The 25,151-nt window shown below is 36.0% G+C and overlaps 1 protein-coding gene across 2 annotated transcripts in view; it reads left to right on the top strand.

Annotated features, from left to right (window-relative positions):
* scube3 (signal peptide, CUB domain, EGF-like 3) overlaps positions 1 to 25,151 on the top strand; it is a 116,047-nt gene that overhangs the window by 5,611 nt on the left and 85,285 nt on the right. For both annotated transcript variants that reach the window (XM_065269122.2, XM_065269121.2), the window contains exon 2: positions 24,052 to 24,174. In XM_065269122.2, coding sequence (XP_065125194.1) covers positions 24,052 to 24,174 — 123 coding nt within the window. The remainder of the gene's footprint in view (positions 1 to 24,051; positions 24,175 to 25,151) is intronic.

The raw sequence follows: 25,151 nt of genomic DNA, 5'->3' as shown, positions 1-25,151 counted from the left end.
CAGATTTTTATGATATGTCCCCTTTAAGCTCATTTGTGTTACTTTGGTTCACTGTTGGCGTTGGGCAGTAAGACCTTGAACTTCAGTACTGAATGATTAACAATCATACACTTACAAATGCTGGGTCAAAAAGGGTTGAGCCCAACTGTTGGGTTAAATAAACCCAGAAAATGTTTATATTTCACTAGGGATGTTCATTTCAGTTAACTTTCCCAACGGACAACCACGGCCTGTTAACTGAACATTAACCGTTAACTAAAGATTTTAATATTAAATTGTCATTGAGTAAAAATACAGTTGAAGGTTGTCTGTGACCCGGTAAAAACAATACAAATATTTTATTTAATTTGAATGTGAAAACCAATCAACAACAGAAACAGAATTTATACATTATCACATTTTCACTTTAAAGAGCACGCGATCAGTTTTAGATCCGATTAATATCCAAAGAGGCCAGATTGTCTCCTTGTCATCTACCACAGTGGCCATTTTCTAAAGCAGGACACATTTCACAAAAAAAAGGCAACCAACGAAGTTCTGTCCGGACGGGTTGCTTTCAAACCATACTCGGACACATATGCAGTGAAAATTATTACTTTACCAGACCATCAGGCAGCAATCATTTGCGCCATTTACAAACCATTCCCAAATTAAGGATAGAAAAATGAAGAATGATCGGTCATGAATTCTTACCTTTGGTAACGGTTGACCGGTAAATATGAACATTCCTATATTTGACCCAACAGTAGGTTTAAAAAACCCAGTATAGGTTGAATAATTACAATCCAGCGGGCTGGGCTTGTCCCTTTTTGACCCAATGCTGTACCTTTACAAAATTTAACCATGGTTTTACTATAGTAAATATTTGCATATTGATCACCATGTGTGTAACCATGTTTTATTACAAATGGGTGATTCTCTTGAAATCAGACTTATGTCATGAAACATTTAGATAAAAATGCAAAGTAAGAGTATCAAAATAAGAAGCATACAGTTACAAACATCTCTTCGTGTACTATTTTGCACATGATTTCAAATGACATCATAAAAACCAATGTTTTTTTTTTCAAATTTAAGGGGAACATTTTCATTACCGCAATGTCGCCATGACTGGATTTGGGTTCTTTGACATGGAAATATTTATAATTAAAAAATCTAAAAATAAAATAAAAAGCTTCAGTGCATGTTATACTATAAACATTTACAGTAAAGAAACATGTGCTATTTGCTGATCATTGGTAAATGTAGAGACAATAATAAGGAATATAAATGTGTCCCAAGACCAATTTTCTCATCCTCCGCAACAATTTTCAATCATTGTTTAAGCCCTCAAGGAACTAACATTTAAATAAAAAAAATGTTGTAAGGGACATAATTGACTGTGACACTCAAGATGGCTACCAAGTAAGCAGTTCTTATTTTTTATCCACAGATAAAAGTTGAAATTTTGTTTTTCATAGTACCTAGACAACTTTTTAGTTCTCATCACCAAAACATAGGTTTGTAAATGCATATATTTAATGTAATATCATGTTGCGGTAATGATAATTTTTGATAATGATATCTAAAAAATTTAAGTAATTCTACAGGAAATATTTTTAAAAATAATGGTTATAGTAAGTTCAGACCTTAATCTTATATGTGCAAAAAAAATGGCTTAAATGGCTTTTAAAAAAATCTGATGCTGGACACCGTCTAAATCTGGATTTCATGAGAATCACCCAAATGTCCTGGTTATTTTGTGGTTACCATCTTTAACTATAGTAAAACCATTTAGTAAGGTTATATGTCTAATTGCATATTTTGAGGTAATCTCTTTCTCATCTTACATTAGAGATTCGAACACACCACGTTTTCTTCCATTAAAATCTGCTTCTGAATATTTCTGAAAGCCGTTCACACCAAAGACATTTGCTCTCTATAGTATGTGCAAATGAACACAATCAGTCAAATTGACACAAAATCTAGCAGTCATTTATTTTAAGAAGCGTTGCTAAGATCATAGAGCGTTCAGACTCGAGACTGTTGGTGTGAAACAGTTTGTCTGTTTAATATTAGTGTTTGTAGACAGCTGTTTGTTCTCATTGCAGGCATCATTAGGAAACAGAATAAAAAGCAAACAGACTTTGTCTAATTTGCTGAAGCTATATATACATTTACTGTACATACAGCACCGTTTTAAAGCTTTTTAACGTACAATTACTCGGTGTAATGTGACACTGCTTGGTTTGGATCATTAAGAGTTTACACTGATAGTGTGGTTACATTCAGGGGAAGTGTGGAGACCACATCTGTAAATGTTAGTGAGACCTCGTGAATGCCTTCCTAGTTAAACGTGTCAGCGCCACATGGGAAGGAAACAGGTTTTAATTGAAGCTTTTTATGGTGAAGTGATGGTTGAGTTAATCCATTAAACAACCGCATTGTGTGACTTTTAACACCCCGCACGCTTTATTGTTCAGTCAATATCGAGTCAAGCGTTCTCTGGAAAGATTCACGGTGAAGGTTTTAAATCCATCAGCGTCGTACAATGTCGTGCTTCCCTGAATCTTCGCGTCTCCGTGTTAAAATCCAGAGTGTGTAAGACAGGCGTCTATTTAAAGCGTCTGTGTGCTTCTCTGTTGGCAGGGGTGGAGTAACACCGGACAAGCAACCACACAGGGCCCCAAGAAATTAAGAGCACCAGAAAAATCTCACCATACCATACACATCACCATACATACAGTCTCTAATGTGAAAGAAAGAGAGATCATGTGTCTTTGCTAATTATTTTGTCATTATTTATGTTGTCCTTTGCTGTGCCAAAGATCATGAGCTCCTATGTACACTATATAAATATTTATAGATATAGATAGATATAGATGCCTCATTAACAATTGTTTTTAAGTCAGTGGTATAAGGTGATATGATAACCATATCTGTGGTGTTCCTGCAGAATCCGATTACTTAAAAAGTTACTGTTGATGCGGCTTGTTTTTCCTACGGATTAGATGTGTAAGGATTTTTTTCGTAAACTGTAAGTATTGAGTCGAGTGCACAGCATTGCAAAGCATATTTTACTTGTACGTGCGTGCAAATGTTCAACGCATGCATATTGCGACAAAATGCATTGCATCTCCTAGATTACATGCTACATTCTCCTGTATGCACATGTGTGACCTAAGAGTACAAAGTAACAAAAATCCGGCATTGTGTGTAAAGTGCGCGCATACAATTGTGATGATAAAATTTGCGTCACACACACTTGTAACTCTCGCATATGCGTAAAAACTATACTTCTAGCTTTAGTTACGCAAAATATGCAACCCAGCTATAAGCCATAGACCCAAATGTTATAATTGCTAAATTAATACCACGATGAAAGTGTTAGCTAATATTATATCTTAAAAATTGTTATACCACGGGTCTGTTGAATGCTTTATTCTGATTGGTTGAGAAATGTTCCATGGGTATGCATTATTTTTCGATAACCGCACACCTAACTTTTCAGATGTCTAATAAATAGGCACCAGAGCAATGTTTGTGGTAACCGTGGTATAAGTGGAATAACTGACTCTGGTTCTTTGAATTATTTGAGAATAATGCACACCTGCAATGTAATGGCACTCCGCTTTGTGTTGTTCTGCATAACCACCTTGGGTGTGCATTATTTTTTTAACAATTCAATGGCCCGTCGTCAATTATTCCTTACATATTAGACATGCAGTGGTATATTGGCCAATAATCGGTATCATACGATAAAAACGCTTTTTCTCGATATCGGCAGACCGTTATGGCTGATATATCCTTGCATTAAAAAAAAGGAAAATGCAATGAATTTGAGCTTTGTGTGTAGAAAATGTAAAGAAATCTCTCGTTTAATGTTCAATATTAAATAAAGTTTATTTAGCTAAGTTCAGGAGGAGCATCGTTATGTAATCCAACCAATCAGCGCAAAGGGGTCTCTATAGCCGCCCCTCATCTCTGTCCTGTGATTTTTTTTCCACTCTTTTTTTCAGCATCCCTCCTCCACCTCATCGCTCAGAGCCCTCCCCTCGGACAGCACGCCCAAATATGCTTTATCTCATTACCCTATTGGTTAAATGTTAATGCGAAGTTGTGAATGTTTATTATGTGAATGAATAGCATTTAGAAAATGTAATCTTTAGAATTTAGTTAACAAAATCAAACTATCAATATTGACATCGGTACTGGCAAATATTTAATTTGAAAAATTAAAAACCGGTGCATCTCTTGTTACTATAGAAAAAAATCAATATTAAATGAATAAAAATACAAACAACACATTCTCACCTGTAAAAAGGTTATCTAATTTTTTTGGAAATATAAATCTCTGCAAGGTTTATAACCAGAGGCTACGCAACATTCTTGTATCCTTGAAAACAGTGAGTGAGCGGTCGAATAAGGCATCTATGTACTGTATATCTATAGGTAGATATATCTCAAGCATGTACTTAAAATCTGGAAATAGAAATGAATGGCTCAGCTTGACGCTAATGTGAGAACATAAAGAATGAATGCATGTAGATCTAAATATGAGATAGCAAGACCTTGACATTTCCTAGCAATGTTGGTGTTTTAATGTGCATGACATTACAGATAAAGTGTGAATTTCTCCTGGTTTTGATATTTCAAACATGGGGCTGTTTATGTTTGCATGCGAATGAGTGCAAGAGAAAATATATATTTTTTTACTTTGTGCTATTGCTAGAATATCATAGTGCTCTGAATTTTCACAATGTGACATCACATTTATTTCAAAGCTTTATAGTTTTACTGTATTTTCTAATTTGTATCTGTTTTTATTTCTTTTGTAGACCTTGAGACGAAAGATCTGTAACAAAGTTAAAACTAATCTAAAAACACAACTGATAACTCAATAAAGTCTCCCGAGCTTCAAAAGAGCATCCTTTGAGCGAGACCCGCAGGATATGATTTTTTTGTTGTTATGAAACGCTTCTTTGAGCTTTACAGATTTTTCTTTTGCTTTGATATGATGAGATTCACAGAGTAAAAGTGAAACATCTAAACCATTGAGTGTGAATTTAAGACCCAGATTTGCTAATGTAGTCTGTTCAAGTTTGCTGCTTTTGTAGTTAGATTGATACACATTATAGTTTCCCCAACATGCACGGCGTCTAAAGCACTACAGTCTTTATGCCACCACAACATTCGTCTTGTCATTCAAGCTAAGCTAAGATCTCTTGCACAGTGAATCTTAATGAACCTCTGCTCTCGCTCTCTTGAATCAGACATTTCTCGTGTTCACGACAGGCCGTTTCCTCGACCGAGCTGCGCTGGAATTTAAATTGGTGTGGATCATCCATCAGCGAAGCTGCAGGTGACGTCTGGAAGCGTCACATGAAGAAAAACAGCATTCTGGTGTGCGTGATAATCCCACTGCGGTTAGAAAAACAGAGGCCGGGCTGTCAGAGAAAACCAGCGGCTTATGAACGCGCCGATGTCAGACACAGAGTAGGATTAAACAGCAGGAGGAGAGAGTACATATAAAAAGAGTGATTTTTCATTCGGTGAGGTCTTGGAGAAAAACTCAGGGGCGTTTGGTTGATATCGACATTTGTAGAACCGGCAGCAGAATAGTTTGCTTTATTCGTTTAATTCTCGTCTCTTGGTCTGCAACACATTGTTCCCGCTCAAGGGAATTCATTCTTTTCATGAGACGTCCTTCCATTTGTTGTGGTGCATTTATCGATATCAGGGCTCAGACGCCCGGGGCTCGGCAGCCGCAATGTCAGTAAAAAACGCTCTGACTCACATTTTCCTTCATGACATCAAATTAATGCCTTTTCGATTCCCAAGAGCACGCAAACCAACCTCACACAAGATGCACAAGGCCTATGTTCACTTCTGAGACCCAAACTATAAACATTTTACATTTTTCTTTGATGTTTGTAATCAATAGTGCGTTATAAAAGCAGAGCAAGAGTTTTAGTTTTCTAGTTTCAGGTTATAGTTCTTAACTATCATTATATTTGTGTAAAAGATACCTTGAAAATATCTTAATTGATTTAAACTCATTTTAGTCCATGCTGAATAATATAAACATAACAAAATAATTTAGTTTCACTTTCTTATTCATTGGTACTTTTATCTGGATGATTTTGATTAAAACTATCATAATTTATTAATTGTTAATGTTAGTTAATGCCAATACAGTTATTCATGGTTAGGTTTATTGTGCATTAAATTATGTTAACAGTTGCAACATTTCATTTTAGTAATATTTTATTATATTATATTAATGCTGAAAATAACTTGAAGTAGATTATTAAATGCTGTAGATGTATGTGCTAATGCATTTACTAATGTTAACAAATATAACCTTATTGTAAAGCGTTACCATTATTTCTTATATAGAGGTCACAATTAATCTCCAGGGCATTTATTTTATCAATTTTTTTATTAATTTTTATTGATTTATTTGTATTTGTATGCTTTTTTTGTATGTTTCATCCAAAAAAATCCAAATTATTTTCATATATATAAACATATTATTTAATTTTAAAACGTTTGCTACAATCTAAACAAAAAACAAAAATAACTGCATGTATTTTGCATATATTTTTTATACCAATTTATGCAGATGTCTGTCAGCTGACGCATCATTTCAACCCACAACCAACAACTTTACATAATAATTATTTTTCACAAGTTGGAGTACTTGGGTTACCAAGACAACAGTGTCAGTGAGGAGTGTGCATGGGAAAAATATAACACATGCAAATTAATGTGTGAAGAAATGTATTGTAATTGAAATATTTTTGTTGCTATCTTTACTTTTGCTTGTGATTCTCCACTTTAGTGGGGTCCAAATCATTTCACTTTAACGTCAAAGATTTGACCAAGATTACTGTCAGATTACATCAGAAGATATAAGTAATAGTAGACACATACAAAACTCAGGGATGAATGCAATAGCTCTATAAACATCAATACGACATATCAAAATTTCTTCATGTCTCATTTTAGTCTCTTGTTCACCAATCGGTCAGTGAATGTAAGAAAGCATCGTGTCTGAATATTTTCTACACTCCCTCTTTGACCCGATCTCTCCGAGAGCCCATTTATTTATTGGGTTGTAATGTAAACAACATGCCTCAGATTACGTCTACAGTGTTGCTGTTTCTGGGGTCGAGAGGTTTTTTGGAGTAAACCCCCCTTTGTAGGCCACTTGGAGCTGGCGCCAAGAGTATCAGATCTTAGAAAAGCAGTTCAGCGGTGGTCAAGATGGTTCTCAGAGGGCACCGCGTGGCACAGTGATGCCCAGATGATGGTCAGTGTTTAAAGCTCACAGCTGGAGCAAACTCATCTGGTGTGGTAATGAGGAAAAATTGTGCTGACTTTTAAATACCATGCCACTTTGATATACAACATGGTACTGTATGAAAAGCATATATATATGCCATCAAAAGTCACCAGAAGGTTTCTTTAGTAGGGCATACATTGACAATGCCACCCTTCTCAATATTAAATAAATTATATTCTGCACGCAATTGAAACCGATTTATGTAGTAATTCCTATTTTATGAACGATGCATTGATTCATGTAATGCTAAAGATTTTTTTTATTATTATCTTCAATCAAAATGAAATAAGTTGGGCTGCATCCGAAACCGCCTACTTCCATACTATATAGTAGGCGAAAAGCAGTAGGCGAGGCGAGTAGTATGTCCAAATTCATATTATTCGAAAAAAGTAGGAGAAAAGCACCTGTATGACCTACTACTTCCGGCAAGTTCATTCAATGGACACTTTGCTATCCCACGATCCCCAAGGAGAGGATTATCCAACGAAGAAGAAGACGGAAAATGTCAGAAAGCATTAAGGTGGCTTGTTTAGAGGCTTGTTGCGCTTGTTTAACGTCATTCCAGTTAACTTGTTGTTATTACAACGTATGTCACCTGATGTATCAATATGGTGGATGTAGTAGGTCTGAATTCATTCATTCTATCCATATTCATACTATATGGTGCCTACTGTTTTAACGTTCATGTTAAAATAGACTTCATCTAATTCAGTACCTACTGTCACAGTATGCGATTTCAGACGCAGCCTTGGGCTTTTTCCTAAAAAGATTTTTCACAAATTTACTGCATATGTTCGGTCACACAAAATTGTCCCTCTGTTATTCCAATCATCCCCATAATTTTGCTGAAATAATTATAATTACAGTGAAGTCAAGGAAGGACAGAAAGCGATGTTTTCGACGCATGTCCCACATTGTCTTTGTATGTGCTGCATTTAGACAGATATCAGAGTTTGTGTGCTAACCTCCTGGCCACGTTCAAGATGTTAACATTTCGAGAAGTCAAGCAGAACTTATTTGTCGTTGATCATTAATGACACAAACATTAAAAGCAACCTTTCCAAACATCAGTTTTCTTGAATGAACTCTGCGGTAACACCGAAAGGGCTTCACCGTGAACGTGCAACATCACAATGTAGATCTGTCAAAGACGATGTTGTTACAGGATAGCAAGATGGATGTGTGTGTTTGTGTGTGCGAGTCTGTTTACAGACCGCTTGTGTTTACATTCCGGGGAGATGGTCCAAGCTTCAGAGGCCGCAGTTAATGAATGGAAGGAAATGCTTTATTCTCCACAGTAATGGAAAAACACTGGGGTAAAATAAAAGGTTGCATTCGGTGCCACGAAGTTGCCATGTGCCAACCCGCACCAAGACACAGGACACCTCTCATTTGGCTTATGCTAGATTCCCAGTGAGCTCCCTCTGTAGGCAGCATTTTAAGGTAACACATACTTCTGGTACAGGTTGCATAATTATGCTGGCATGATTTTTCTCTGTCTGTATTGAATAATGTTGGCCATTCATAAGATACATTGCAAGTCCGAATTTATAAGCAGTTAATGTTTAGAATAAGCATAAAGAGTTCTTTTTTAAAGGGACCAGAAATGGTTCTTCTATGGCACCACTGTGAAGAACTTTTTTATGCATCTTTATTTTTAAGAGTGTTGGTCATTTAGGTCACATCTTAAAAATAAAGGCTCTTCATAGGTTTTTAACACAGTGCTGCCATGGAAGAACCATCTTCGGTTCTATGAAGAACCATGTTTGGTTCCCCAAAGAATTCTAAAGAACCATGGTCGGTACCCCAAAGAATTCCAAAGAACCATGTTTGGTTCCCCAAAGAATTCCAAAGAACCATATTTGGTACCCCAAAGAATTCCAAAGAACCATGTTTGGTACCCCAAAGAATTCCAAAGAACCATGTTTGGTTCCCCAAAGAATTCCAAAGAACCATGTTTGGTTCCCCACAGAATTCCAAAGAACCATGTTTGGTTCCTGAAGAATTATGTTCCCAGAAAAACAATGGTGGGTTCCCCAAAGAATATCGAAGAACCATGTTCAGTTCCCCAAAGAATTCCAAAGAACCATGTTCGGTTCCCCAAAGAATTCTGTTTGGTTCCCAGAAGAACCATGTTTGGTTCCATGAAGAATTCAAAAGAACCCTGTTTGGTTCCCCAAAGAATTCCAAAGAACCATGTTTGGTTCCCAGAAAGACCCATGTTTGGTTCCCTGAAGAATTCCAAAGAACCGTGTTTGGTTCCCCAAAGAATTCTGAAGAACCATGTTTGGTTCCCTAAAGAATTATGTTTGATGCCCCAGAAGAACCATATTTGGTTCCCCAAAGAATTCCAAAGAAGCATGTTTGGTTCCCAGAAAAACCATTCAGTCAAAGGTAATTTTAAAAACCTTTTTTAGAACTTTTTGTAATCGGAAGAACCTTTTATAACCACAAAGAACCTTTTGTTAAACAATTAGGTTCTTCAGATGTTGAAGGCTTTTTGTGAAACCAATTTTTTACAAAAAATGGTTCTTCTAAATTATGAAGCACCTTTATTTTGTAAGATATTTTCCTGCTTTTTATATTCACATGTGATCAAGAACAGGAAGGTTGCCGTAAAAGAGGACTGAAATACACAAGGTAACTGTGATTCTCTTAATTATCCAGGATTGACATTTACTGAGGCAAATAATTGAAGAATCATCTCTAAACTTCTTTCAACCTGTCCTGTGATTGACCCAGTTTGTCTGGATGACATATTTTAAATGTTTTTAAGTTTATACTCCTTGATGGAAACATCCTCAGGCATTTTAAGATACAGACGGTTTTCGTGTCGGGATTTTGGCTTCTCTTAGTGTTGTCAGATGTGCCTTGAGGGCCGTGAGATCGCAATTGATGATTCTGTCAAAGAATCCTTCATCCTACACTTGGAAATTGTCAAAAAAATGTATAAATTAGACTCTATCGCACATAATGAACATCAAAGGTATGATGTGATAATGACCGTCAGTTTATATTATTAGCTTGATGCTATGGGTTATAAATGAAAGAGATTATTGAAAACACTGGAAGGGTGTATTCACCTCGATAAGATCTCATTGAGAGAAACTATTGAAGTTGTTTTGTAGGAACAACTTGTTCACATCAGTAGAAACTCTTGAGCTGCAATGATTCACTTAAGCAATTTAAGATCCCCAAAAACACGTGGACATTAAAATAAGCCATTGTCTCATTTGTAGACTCTCCAATTTGATCAACTTTCCTGATACTAAAATCTGAGTTTTGTGGCTTACAGTTCATATCTTTAAGCTTTGGTGTTATCTATGAAAAGCATTTTATTCAAGCATTTGCTATGTTTGGAAAAACATTCATCTACCTTTTTTGCATTGTTTATCTTTATAAATGATCTGGGGCCGTATTCACAAAGCATTTTATCTTATCACTAAGAGTACTCCTAAATCGCACTAAAAGATTTTAGCTAGGAGTTTTCTCTTAAAAGTTATTCACAACGCCTTTCAGACCTACTTTTAGTAAGGAAAAATGATAACTCCTAAACTAAGAGTGAGTCTTCGTTGCTACGGATGACGTCAGTTCTCATGCACGAGCTGCCTCGCAATGACCACGGTGATTGGTTGTTAGATGACAGCTGTCATGCGTAACATAACACAGACGCACCAAATCATGGAATTACAACATTGAAATATGTCTGTGTCCTACACAAAATAATAATAGTAATGCCATCAAAATGCATATATTAAAGAAAAGTCGTGAATGAAATTAAATTAAATCAAGGTAGCCTAATACAAAAAAAATGAAAACCGCCAATTGCCTAATAATAAAAAACGACATTACATTAACACTTGCTTGATTAATTGACATCCTATTAGCCTAAATAGACTACTTAAAGCAAGGAAATGTTGCCCATATTGAAGAATCCTAATGTAATAAATAAATGACGGTGGATTATGAACTCGCCAAAACGGAAAAGAAAGCCCAACTGGATGCAGGATCAGTTACTGCTGCTGTTCCAGTTGGTGCTGGAAAAAAGAAACGTAATAAAAGGGAAATTCGGCACTGATATATCAAGCAAAACTAAGCGTGAGACATGCGAGACAATGATGCGCGGGTCAATGTACAAAACAACCGGCACCCGACCAACGTTTTCAACTAACCCGCCCGCAAGTCGGACCACAAAAAATCCGCGGGTGACCTCAGGCATCCGCTCATTTCGGATCAACCCGCGCATCACTGGGGAGAGGATTTGTTGCAGATCAATGCAACATTCCCGCTTGTGTCGCGGACCCCGGACGAATGCGAGAGGCGGTGGTATATGCATTACAATCGCAGTAGAGGGTTGAGATTGCAGCCTTTAAACAGACTAGCATGGCAACAGGTATGCCTATAATATTAAATATTTAATTTCATTATTGTTTCATGTAATTCTAAAAAACTTCCTGCTTGCCATGAATGTAATGAATTATGAAACAAATGTTATAAACAATATGCTTACATTAAAGTGTGCTTTTAAGTATGTGCAATGCTTTTGAGTTGGTGAAACTGTCCATGTTAAGGAGGATCAGCACCTAAGGCATTTTAAGATCTTTTGTGAATAGGTCTTAGTGAGTTAGGAGTCCTCTCGACTTCTTTTAAGCTGTCCCAGACTTAGGTGCTACTTTTAGGGCTAAAATGCTTTGTGAATTACTCTTAGTGAAAAAAATTAGGAGTCCTAAATTTAGGAGTGACACGCCCAGTATTTTTAGGAGTTGCTCCTAAATTCGCCAGTTAGGAGCTACTTTTAGCCTTAAAATTCTTTGTGAATACGGCCCCTGATGGTGATGTTATATTAAATTAGTAAACCTTGAACCAAAAAAGTCCATAGGCTTTACACGTAATAATCATACTTACAGGTTGTGTTTAGGAGAAGCATGTTGTTCCAAATAAAGTGGCATCTTTTACTGCCAAACATTTAGTAAATGCCTCCTTGAAAAAGTAATTTTAACCACTGATTCGTCACATCTTCATCCTTTGGTAGTGAAAACAACACAAACTTGCCTTAACAGCTGAAAACACAGCGTCTTCTTGACATGATGTTTACACCACAACTAGCTGAAGTGTCTGTGGGCAGGTCAAAGTTTTCGTTTCTCCCGGGCAAGACTGTAGGCGGAGATTATTATGCAAAGTGTTTGTATCTACGTAGATTGAGGCTGTTTCTCAATATGCGTTTTCAGCGATCTTGTGTCCGTGTGTTTTCGCTCTACATCATTATTAACTGTCGAAGTTCAATTCCGATTCTCAAGAAAAATACCCGGATGTTTTCTTGATATCGAGGATGTATCGAGTGCAGACTTGCGCGCTGAAATCTGGGGAGGTCAGGTGACCAACAGGAAGATCGCACACATCTTAATTCTCACAAGTGCGTTTTGTGTTCTCGCAACCTTCTGAGTTCATTCTTCCAAGGTCACCTGGCAAGACCAGTCTTCACGAGAACACAAGTCCGTTCTTTGCGTTCTTGGAATTGAGAAACAGCCAGAGACAGGCAGGAGATTCAATCCATATGACGACTCGTTTTAACGATTCAGAGTCAACTGCCTAGTACTTTAGATGACAATAACTTTATTAATCGTATTCATTACTTTGCACATTTTTTACATTGTTGGACAGTTACATGATACACTGCTATACAGGTCATTTTCGATTTTGGATCTGTCTGACACTTAAGCACTATAATGATCTGTTATGTTTAATCTATTAAGTTTTGCTATGTCTTTCTAATTAAATTGTGCAATGAACTCTGTTGCCTTAAAACTCTTTTCTTATTTGCTCTCGGCTGTCCCTGTCTGAAAAAATGGCGATGTAAACAGAATGGGTGACGTGATTTCCGGACTCTGACTGTATGTTTATTTAGAAATTAAAGCTTACACAGTATGCACATAATTTATTTTCCATTATTAGGATGGGTCCTACTATTATAGTTAGACAGGAAAAACTATTTACTGTATCGTTGGATCTGTACAGTAACATTTAATATTAACCAAACATGCATTTGCTAAGGTAGCATTGGTCAGTAAGATAGATTATTGGTGAGATGTAGCACTGTTATTTAGCCAATTCAGCAAAGTTGAGCTTTAATTGACCTTTAAAGACCACGACCATCACTTACAGTAGCACAGCATTACCGGCGTGTTGAGGACGCCTGGAAGTGACATAAATAGTACCGGCGATATTTCTTTTACGAGCTGTTCAGAGGACAAACAGTGAGTTCCTTCATTAGATGTAGAGGAGATGGAGAGGAGAGGGGGTTGTTTCTAAATTCTGCTCTTACGTCTGCATTTCTTCAACACCCTTTTTCTTCAGTCTCGTCTCTTCGTCGCCTAATAGACCATGAGATGAAGACTTTGTGCTGGCTTTGCCTGCGATACCCTGCCAGGTCACACACCCTACACCTCTCTCTCTCTCTCTCTCTCACAGCAATTAAACATCACTCGCCCTCATGCTAACGGATGTTTGGCCAGAAAAACGCGAGGTTGTCCCTGCGCTACTGTTTCTGGCTCTCCACCAGCTCGTCTGATTGGCTGCCAAACTTTTGAGGGCAAAGTTAGATCCACTTGCTAACATAATATTTATTTAGATGGTGAAACTACCTAAGAGCGAGTGTGAAGTGGTGAAGCTACTTTTAGGATTTCTTCTGCCAAATTTGGCTCAGTACTCGACAACACATGACTGCATACACATGAGTGCTTCATCAGTTAATATCAAGTATGGGATTATGATTTGACTTGTTAACATGCTCCATTATCCTGTAGATTCTGTTACTGCACTATAAAGCAAAATGCATTTTTCCTTTTCAACAACAATCTAAAAGCATGAACAAGCACATTAGACATTATGGATTCATATTTTAATATTTTAAGGTAATCCGACAGACAGCACAGTACTAAGACACACATAAAGCAGCCCAGAATTGTCAACTTGTAAAAAACAAATTAACTTTCAAATATGAAAAGTGAAAAATAAAAACAAGACATTCACAAATTATTGTAATAGTTGTACTAATATTCTTAATTATTATAATATTTTTATTTTTCTATTAAATCTAAAAGTCTTTAACTAAGGATGTTTGTGTTTGTTAATGTTATTAATTTACAAATTAATCTTGTGTTTCAAGGCACAAAAAATAATTTTCACAGTTGTCCTGTTTGGAGTGTTTGTTCAATTTTAAATGTTGTAAATGCAAATCAATAACACGGCAGTTCCTGTTTCGCAACTAAACGAACATTTAAAAATAGGCTTTGCTTATGAATATTAATTATGTTACGCATCATTCGCCCAGTAACACTAATGGGGCGTACACACAAAACGCAAACTATTTGCTTGAGTAGATTGCATACAAAGTCAATGCAAAGACGCGAATAGATGCGAACTCGCGTGGGGCGAAACGCATAATGCTGCGTAAACACCAAATTCGAAGCATCACATTTCTCGCTCTAGATTATTAATAGGATTTAACTTTGTGTCATGTGTATTTTTCGCTTGATTTTCAACCTGCGCAAAGACATGTTTGAGGCGAATAGCATGTGTTTTCGCGGCAATCACACCGTTCAATTTGCGTCATTCGCATTATCACACACAGGTTTGTGTCTATTTGTGTCTATGCATTGATTTTGTATGTAATCTAATCGCACAAATCATTGAATTCGCGTTTGGTGTGTACACCACATAACATATGTACATAAACATGATGCGGTCATTATATATGAATATTAATGACATCACCTGTCTCTTCCAGCAGGATGTCGTACAGGAAATTGTTGAGTATCAAAAAACTGCTGGATTAGGTTTGCGTCTTAAAAACTTTCATGACTCCATGCGCAGATGAATGTAGACGCGCTCGTGCTTGCTCTTTAAACATCAGTACTGCAACTCATGCTGTAGATGTACAGTACGTCTTTTCTTATAATAAAATAAAGTTTTACAATTAAAGTTATTTTTAGGTTAAAACTAGGGATGCACCGATAGGATTTTTTTTGGGCCGATACCAATTTAAACAGACAACTTCTGGCCGATGCCGATACCAATATTAAACACTTGTATACAATACTATACAGTTGGTCTATTAGCTAGTTTATTTCTGCATCAAATTATTTTTACTGAACATGGATTGGATCTAATTAACATTCAACTGACCAACCTAATAAGAGAGGCACAAATTAAACTAAAACAAATATAATAAGACAACATGACAACCTTCAAAGGTGTTTTTTGCTATTCAGCATTTATTTTATTAACAACATTAACTCATTTTTTACATATAATGGATTTCTTTATGCAGTTAATTAATAAACAATCGGTATCGGCCTTTATCGTGCTATTGCCGATATGCCGATGGTTTCAAATTTATCAAAAATCGGCCGAAAAATATCGGCGGCCGATACATCGGTGCATCACTAGTTAAAACTACACCTTATGTGCTATACTTTGTGAAAGTGTCACTCATGCTGTAATAATAATAATAATAAAATGAAAAATCTAGACATATTTACTGTATATCAGTTAAATATCTATTAATGAAATAATTATCTGTTAGTTGTTGTTTTATTGTGTTAGCTGTAAAATTGCTTAATTAGAAACGTAATATAACTTGGATTAATCTAATTTTGAGATTAATTTTGTCTTAAACTAAAACATTTTGCACAATTTTGATACGTTTTTACAAGTTGTGCGTTCATTATGTTTATATTCCACAGTACTTGTGTGCAGCCTTTTTGTTCATTTTTGACAAATGTCTCACCCCCAGCTAAAACTGAAGAAATGATTGGCTTGGAAACACCACAGCCCATGCAACATACAGTAAAGGTTTTGAATGGTTTATTTATTGAGTTATTGTGAACATTTTGTTACAGTCTACAGGCTGGAGAAACAGCATACTGAATAACATAATATAGAGCGTGCACTACAGTATATATACTACAAATAAATTTTTCAAAAAGTGCTGTCATAGCGCTGTGATAGTAGTTTGATAAGAGCATGATAAAATGCCAGCCTGTTCTGATGTTCTCTTACATTTGGGGTGAACTCTTTTTTTTAAATGGCACCTTAGCATTATGCCCATGAGTTTTGCACATGGCATTGCTTCAGCATCGCTTTTCTGAAAATGAAATAAATTTATTTTATTATAATTCTGTCATGTTTATGCTGCGTGTGCACAAGTGGTGTTTGGTTTCTTAAGAGGACTATTTTTGTATGTCTTGAGTTTTTTAGGAAAGTGGTTAAAGGGGGGGCTGGACAAACAGCGAGGGTCCCGGTTTGAGCAAACATCACCCTGGGTTTGAACTGCACACCTTTAGTGCAATCATTTCAGATCACTTCACCATCTAAATTCCCTCGGCTAAATATAGGCTACCGCCCCGTCCTGAACCCTATCATAAATCGGTGAGCTTCTCATCTCTGAGTACACAGAAAAGCACAACATCTAAAGTAAAGCATGCTTTCTCTTTACTAAGAGTTGAATTGCTATTGGATATGAGAAGTTTCTGCTTCTATAAACATTTTGATCAGGGGTGTGTTAAAGAAAAGTTATACAAGTCAAAAGTAAAATTTTAAATGTATTGCGGATAGATAACACAACATTATAAACAGAGGCTTTAGTTACATAAAAATATTTTAGGGTCCATGAATACTTTATAGAGTATTCTTAAAGGTTTATGTTTTCAAGTCGATGGGGAGGAAAGTGATCATAAAACATCTTTAATGCTAGCCAAAGTAATAGAGACATTTTAAATTCTGGTGAAGCGATTCCATTTCTTTGAAATATGGGGCGATAATGTAGATCTTTAAAGCATTTCACACATTTGGATGTGAGTTTGGTTTTCTTGTGATGAAGTCAGCTGAAGTTAAAAGCAAAGAAAAATATTTCACGGTAAAGTGTGTAAGGCAATGTTGCAGCGTCAGGATGTGTTTATGCATTTATTTTTAAAGTTTAGTAAGTTGTCTGCATTTTCAGATGAATAAGGAGAAAGTGTTTTGAAACCCAGTGTCGCTTAAAAGATGTTTTACTCTGAGATCCTATTTTTATAGTCATCACCTTCGTCTATATTTCTTAAACAGCCAGAATTACAAAACACCCAGAAAAATAGTTTGGCATCGTGTGTCATACATCTCTCTGGAAAGTTCGCTCTAAACTTTCGTAGACAGATTAATACTGACATGTTTATTTTCTGTGTTAAACAGAATTTGTGCTACAAGCACTCGAGCTCTTGTTTGGCCGGTCGGGATGTACGTACCAGTAGACGACTTTCATCAATTTCATTACACAAGCAATATTCGTGGGACTCAACGTTGATTAGTTTTGTTGTGTGAGCGTGATTGCAACTAATTGGTTCTCATTGGTTCTGCTATGTGAATGGGATTGTGGGTAATAGGTCTGATTAATTCAGATCGGTTTGCTTTATAAATGTAATTGGTTCTGTTGGGTAACTGTGATTGTGGTGAATTAATCTGATTGGTGCCGAAATACGAATATGACTGTGTTTCATGAAACTGATTGGTTTTGTTGTGTGGTTGTGATTGTGGGTCTGATTAGTAGTGTTGTGTGGAGACGATCGCTTAATTTCGCTTAAAGAAATTTGTTTTTCCCTCTTTTACCAAGTAGTGAGGAAATTGCTTCCATATATTTCATATTTTCCAGACATATGAGGGTTTTATAAAAGGGCTAGCTTTAATTGCAATATCCACAATAACACAATAAACTGTGCTTACTTTAGTTTATATCACTTAAAGCCGTACGAGTTAAAACTATCAACATTCACATAATCACACTCATTATTAGTCCGCCGCCATGTTGATTTTGTGAGGGATGGACGTCCAGTGTGTGCGGCTTAAACTTATTGTTTTGTACCGTGGTGCTGTTCATTTAGCCATTAAAACAGAAAATACATAATTTTACAAATTTCCACAGCACAAAGAACCCCAGAAATCATGGATTGTTAAAATGAGAAGGGACCTAATTTTGCAATGTGTACATAAAATCTGTTTTGTCATTAGCCTGCTGGCTAATCATTCATTTCTAATGTTGTAAGCATGTTTACTTTTCTTCAAAACATTAAGTCCTATAACTAAGTACAAATCCCAAATTCATACAGATTACAGGAAACGAAAGGCACGAATACTTTAAAAACTTTTCTCTGTGAAGTTTTTTAAGCACATTGACCGGACTCAACTGAAGCAGGATTCATTTTTAACTAAATAACATCTGTACACAACTTTGGGGGTTCATATGGGGTTTTTAACTCTTATGCTGCGTTTACACCAGCCGCGGTAAGGGTGGCCATTTGAGCCAGTTCCGCCGGACACGTCCCGAACATGATTTTCGGTTCAAGTCCGTTGCTTGACCGCATACGTCATCGAGGTTCTTACATTTCAGTTAAAATAAAGATTAATTTATTTTAAGACATACAATCATTGTAGTTTCATTCTTACCTTGAAATGTAACGGTTGCTTTTCTGAAATTGAATCCGAAATATTAAACCTTGATGACGTACAGTATGCAGTCGACCAACGCGACTTCCGGAGAACGCACCCGAAAACATGTTCGGGATGTGTCCGGCAGAACTGGCACGAATGGCCACAGTAGCCGCGGTAGAGGCGGCAAGCGCGGGTGATTTACAATGCAAGTCAATGCAAAGAAGCAATTACACGCGGATTATTATCCTGCGCCACGGAACGGATTTCCGCGCCACAGTGGACCTTGCTGTAGCAGTGACGTGATTACAGGAAGTGAGCGGAGTCTCCGCGGAGTCGCAGAAACCCCTCCCATGACGCGAATTTCTCGAATGTCTAGAATTTCACGCGCGGCTTTCACGCATGAATAAAGCAAGTGAAATCAAATGTTCAAGCGTCCAACTACGCACGAATAGCGCGTTTTTGCTGCCCATACCGCGGCTGGCGTAAACGTAGCATTACAATACTTGCACTATGAAATTCATGTATGCTTTCTATCAAGTCAATCACACGTTATTAAGTCAATGTTCATGTCTTGAAAAAAACATTACGGAGAAAATAAATGGGACATAAGGGCCGTTCACACTTTAACGATAACTATAACGTAACCGGTAACGGTATTAACGTCCACGTCGCCAGACTATAACGATAACTTTGTTAATTTGCACACACTCGCAAATCACTTACCTCACCAATGATGAGCTTACCGTGTCATCTGTCATTTTAAATGCGCATGCACTTGAAGTTCAAACAGATTTGATTGGCTGTCAATGGTTTGTCATTTATCAGAAAAATCCCTCAAAGTTAACCCAACGATATTGTTATGTGTTTCTTTATCAATATAGTAGTTTGGTGTAAACTCTGCTTTTCGCATCAATATAAAACGATTTTTAAACAATATTTTTATAGTTATCATTATAATGTGAACAACCCTATACTTCTATACAAACTGGAGATGTATACTTAGTTGTAATATTGGATTGTTGCACTAAATTGGTTTTTTAAAGAAAAGTGCTCACAACATTAGAAATTAGCGATTAGCCAACAGGCTAATATCCAAAACCGATATTAAATACACAATGTGCTATTCTTATCTCCAATTAGGTCACACCCTCTAAAAAAATAACTTTCTTACTTAGTATTTTTGTCTTGTTTTCTGTACAAATATCAAAAATTTCTTGATGAAAAATCAAGTCTAGTTTCTAGACAATAACATAAAATGTAAGTGATTTTTTTAAACAAGCAAAAAACAATCTTGCCAATGGGGTATGAAATTAAAATCTTTAAAAATGTCTCCAAACTATTAATTCAAGAACATTTTTAAGAAAAAATTGCTTACCCCATTGGCATTTTTTTCTACTTGTTTTAAGCACAAATTCATTTAAATTGTATATTTTTTGTCTAAAAGCTAAACTTATTTTCTTAGGTAATTTTGCTCATCAAGAAAATACATCTTGATTTAAGAATTTTTTGATATTTGTGCTGAAAACAATACAAAAATACTAAGTAAGAAAGTGTATGTCCCTTCTAATTTTAACAATCCATGATTTCTGAGGTTCTTTGTCCTGTGGAAATTTGTAAAACAATAAAAAATTTTGTGTTTTGATGGCTAAATAACCAGCATCATGATAAAAAACAACAAGTTTAAAGCACACGATCTGGACGTCCATCCCTCACAGCCTCGGTTGGAATCAAGATGGTGGTGGACTGAATTAAACAGCAAAAAATTATTTTCAAGAAAAAAACTCTTTTTTGCTTGTTTTATGCACAAAATCACTTAAATTTGATATTTTTGGCCTAAAAACTATAGTCTTATTTTCTTGGGTCATTTTGCTCATTAAGAAAAAGCATCTTAATTTCAGAATTTTTAGATTTTTTTACTGAAAACAAGACAAAAATACTGAGACTTTTTTTCTTGAAAACAATTTTTTGAACCTAGGCATATGATGAACCTTTTGTAGCATTTTTTTTTAGATCTGATCTTCATGTTGCTTTGGCTACTAGTGAGTAAATCTTATCAGTTTAAAGGAACAGTTTACATAAATATTGGCCATTACTCACCCTCATGCCTTTCTTAACCAGTAGTTTGTTGTACTTGTTTTTTTAAACAAGTCATGTAAATAGGTTTGTGATTTTAAATGTTGTGTTAACGTCATTTCCCTCTTATTTTACTGGAATCAGTATGAGATCTGGTGTTTTATACTTTTATAGCTCTTAAGAAAAACAACCAATTCATCTCTTTTTTCCTTTACAGTGCTAAGCCACTTCTGTAATGAGCGAGTTGTACCCCTAAAAGCTTTGTACTGTAAACAGTTATTAACTAAGTGAGTAATATAATGACAAATGTTGTTATAAAGACATCCACCACTAGAATGGGTAAACAGATTTGCGTTCTGTATGAATCTGATGATCATTGAATTTATGAGTGAAATCTGTGAATATGTTGGAGGTCGGCCTGATGATTTGCGTGTATAAGTGTTGGCCGACAGATGTTTAAATGAAATGCTTGCCTTTTCTCAACAAGAGAGTTTGTGGAAACTGGCTTGAGATCGTTGGACCTTTAAACCCCTAATAAGCCGTCTCCTGTTTGGATGTGCATCTGTTTTTTGACAGCATCCACAGAAGACAGAAGCAATGCGACAGAACTCCAGTTTGATTGAATCCAGAAGGAGAAAGACAGATTTGATTGTTAAAAACACGTGAAATCACTTTTGGAAACCATTGCCTTAACAGTTTTGCCTTAACATTTGTTTATTTACAGACGTTTTATTAAGGTTTAGTGATGCTTGCCTTAGCAAATAACACCAATATTACCCTCACACAGCCTTTAAACAACACAGTTAAACCTATAATCCGTAAGTTTTGTTACAAATAAACATCATTATTGAGCAAGTATACAAAACATTAGTGTTGAAAACGATCTCCTGTCTCCGATGCACAATGGTAAACTTATAATAAGGATTTATAATATTGGGTACAATTTCACAGGTAGTGTCAGTTTGATTTATTAAAGTTAGACATGAAGTAACCTGCAATTTTAAGTTTTAAACAGAGATGCCGATGTATACACTGTCAGAAAAAGGTCCTCAGCTGTCATGGGGACAGTACCTTTTAAAAAAGATCCTACGCAAAAAATGATTTTCAAGAAAAAAAATCTTAGTATTTTTGTCCTGTTTTCAGTAAAAATATCTAAAAATTCTTAAATTAAGATGCTTTTTCTTGATGAGCAAAACGACCCAAGAAAATAAGTCTAGTTTATAGAACAAAAATATCAAATTTAAGTAATTTTGTGCATAAAACAAGCAAAAAAATCTGCCAATGGGGTAAGCAAATTTTTCTTGAATTTGTCTTGAATTTAGTGTTTAAGAAAAATATTCCAGATTTTTTTGCTTGTTTTATGCACAAAATCACTTAAATTTGATATTTTTTGTCTAAAATCTAGACTTGTTTTCCTGGGTCGTTTTGCTCATCAAGATAAAAGAATTTTTAGATATTTTTTACTGAAAACAAGACAAAAATACTACGAAATTTCTTTCATGAAAATCATTTTTTGCAGTGCACGGTTATAAGGTCAAAATCACTGCGATTATTAACTCTTTCCCCACCAGCATTTTTAAAGAAAAGTTGCCAGCCAGTGCCAGCATTTTTCATGATTTTCACAAAAGTTTAATGCCTTCCAGAAAATGTTCTTCTTTAAATATATAAACAAACAATATATCAGATGATATCTGCTCTGCTTTCAAAAAAAAAAAAGTTTCATCCTACCTTCATTAGTTCTCTTGTAATCACCTCTCAAACATGGGTAGGTTTCTTCAAAAACACCCAATTTTGAGCAAAAAGCTGAGATAATTCAATTTTTGCGAAGGACTTTTGATAGAGATCAGATACAGAGCAATCTTTAAAACATACACGGAGTTCTTTCTCTTTCACGAGAGGCGCTACTTCCGGGTTGTATAAGTGGATAATAGCGGTATTGCGGCAAGACGGAAAATCTCGTCCTTGGCGGGGAAGCGTTTTCTCTTAATTGACGAGATATCTTTGTCAATGGCGGTGAAAGAGTTAATATGATCATGGTTTTGTGATCACTTTCTAAAAATGTAAAAAAAAGCACTGATGCAAACCAAATTTAAAATGATTTTACATGTAAGTGCACTTTTGTTCACATAAACATCAAATGAATAACATCATTAACTTTAATCATGGCACATTTTGGGGTTGTACGATAAATGTTCATCTAGTTTAGAAAAAAACACAAGTGAGTAAATTAGATTTTTAATATAAACACAGGACAAATCAGTTAGTCGGTCTGCGTATATGTTGTGAGAAATATGAAACCTTCGCTCACAACAATCACTGAAGGAACAAACAGAGCTTTAGATCACATCATTTAATGGCAAATTTATAGAAAAGATGGATCTGTTTAAAAAATGTTAAGTAGTTATGTGTCAGTATAACTAGATTTGCTTAAATGTGAAGGCAGTGTCATCACAAACACATGGGAGCAGACGTGAATGAATGTGTTTTTATCACGTAATTGCTTAAATTGGTTGATGCTGGACAGGGTTTTTGAGCCATGACACTGGCATGGATAAACGGTAATAAACAAAATGATGTGGTAACACTTGGACTTTTTTATCACGATTAACCAATAAACCAGTAATTTTACATCTCTACTCCAAAAAGCACATCCATCCATCATTAAAGTAATCCAAATGGGATTAACAGGATTCCAGTGGGTCTTCTGAAGTGAAATGATATGTTTGAGAGAGAAAACCATGAAATTTTGAGCTAAATTGAAATGTAAACACAAATCCAAGCACTAAACTCCAATATGGTGGCAAATTCTTCCACGTCTCATGATTAGTTTTCAGACACGACTTAGATTGGAGACACAGATTTGTTGAATCTCCTCACCTAAGGGTCTTTGAGAGATACGGTTGTTGTTTGCACTTTTATAACTATAGGTGCTTCACGATGCCAGAGAAGAACCATTTTTGGGTAAATGGTTCCATAAAGAACCTTTAACATACAAAGAACATTTCGGTTTCTTTGACAAACTAGAATAGTTAATCTATGCTAACGCCTTTTGAAGCTTAATAGTGTGCTGTCATAGTGATGCTGTACCATCACGCTTTCTCCTCACCGTTTCTGTTTATTCACCTTAGGCCAAAACATGTGTCGGTCACTGAAAATCCTCGTAATGTCTTAATTTGCTGGTGTTTTTGCAGATGTGGACGAGTGCGCAGAGGCCTTGGACAGTTGCAGTATTGATGCCATCTGTCAGAACACCCCGAGGTCGTACAAATGCATCTGCAAATCAGGATACAAGGGTGACGGGAAACACTGTGAAGGTAAGACACAAATAATAAACATAAAGGTGCTGAACCAATTCAATGCATATAGTCGTGCCCAAGAGTATTGGCACCCTAAATATGACCAAATAAGGCTGTGAAAATTCATCTGCATTGTTAATTCTTTTGATTTTCTATTTACAAAATTCACAAAAATGTTTCCTTTCATTGGATAATAAGAATTTGAAATGGAGGGGAAATGTCATTATGAAATAGATGTTTTTCTCAAATACTCGTTGGACACAATTATTGGAACCCTAGAAATTCTTACGAGTAAAATATCTCTGAAGTATATTTCCGGCATGATTATAAACCTCAAATCATTCAGTTCTGGCTTCTGTTTCACAAAAATATAAAAAGGAGGGGAAACAAAGCCCAAATTCCCTTAATCATCCATCACAATAAGAAAAACCAAAGAATATATTTCCAATGTGCAGCAAAGATAATTGAGCTTTACAAATTGTTAAAGTGGCTTTAAGAAAAGAGCTAGAGCAGTGAAATTTCTATCATCGGGGCAATAATTAAGTTGAAATTGTCCCAAAACTGCCTGGAGGACGTGTGCCTATATCGTCCTAATGTGTGGTGACAAGGAGAGTTTGAGTAGCTAAAGATTCTCCTAGGGTCACAGCTGGAGAATTGCAGAAAATTGCTGAGTCTCTGGTTCAGAAAACCTTTAAAAAATTGTCAAACAGAACCTACATCAACACTTGGGGCCCTATCTTGCACCCAGCGCAATTGACTTTGTCAGTGACGCATGTATCATTCGTATTTTGCTCCAGCGCACAGCGGGTTTTTCCCTCCACAGACGCACGTCGGCAAACTAGGGAATGAACTTGCGCTCCCTGGGCGGTTCAGTGCAAAAAAAGGAGGCGTGTTCCGGCGCAAACCATCCCTGATGCTATTTTGCAGTTTCAAAAAACAATTGCGCTACTAACCAAAAAAAACTAGTCTAAAGTCAGTGGCGCGTTGCGTGTTGT

Source organism: Paramisgurnus dabryanus, chromosome 21, assembly GCF_030506205.2.
Source record: "Paramisgurnus dabryanus chromosome 21, PD_genome_1.1, whole genome shotgun sequence".
Classification (NCBI taxonomy): Eukaryota; Metazoa; Chordata; class Actinopteri; order Cypriniformes; family Cobitidae; genus Paramisgurnus; species Paramisgurnus dabryanus.
The sequence above is the reverse complement of the archived record's forward strand: the minus strand, read 5'-3'. Positions and strand labels throughout refer to the sequence as shown.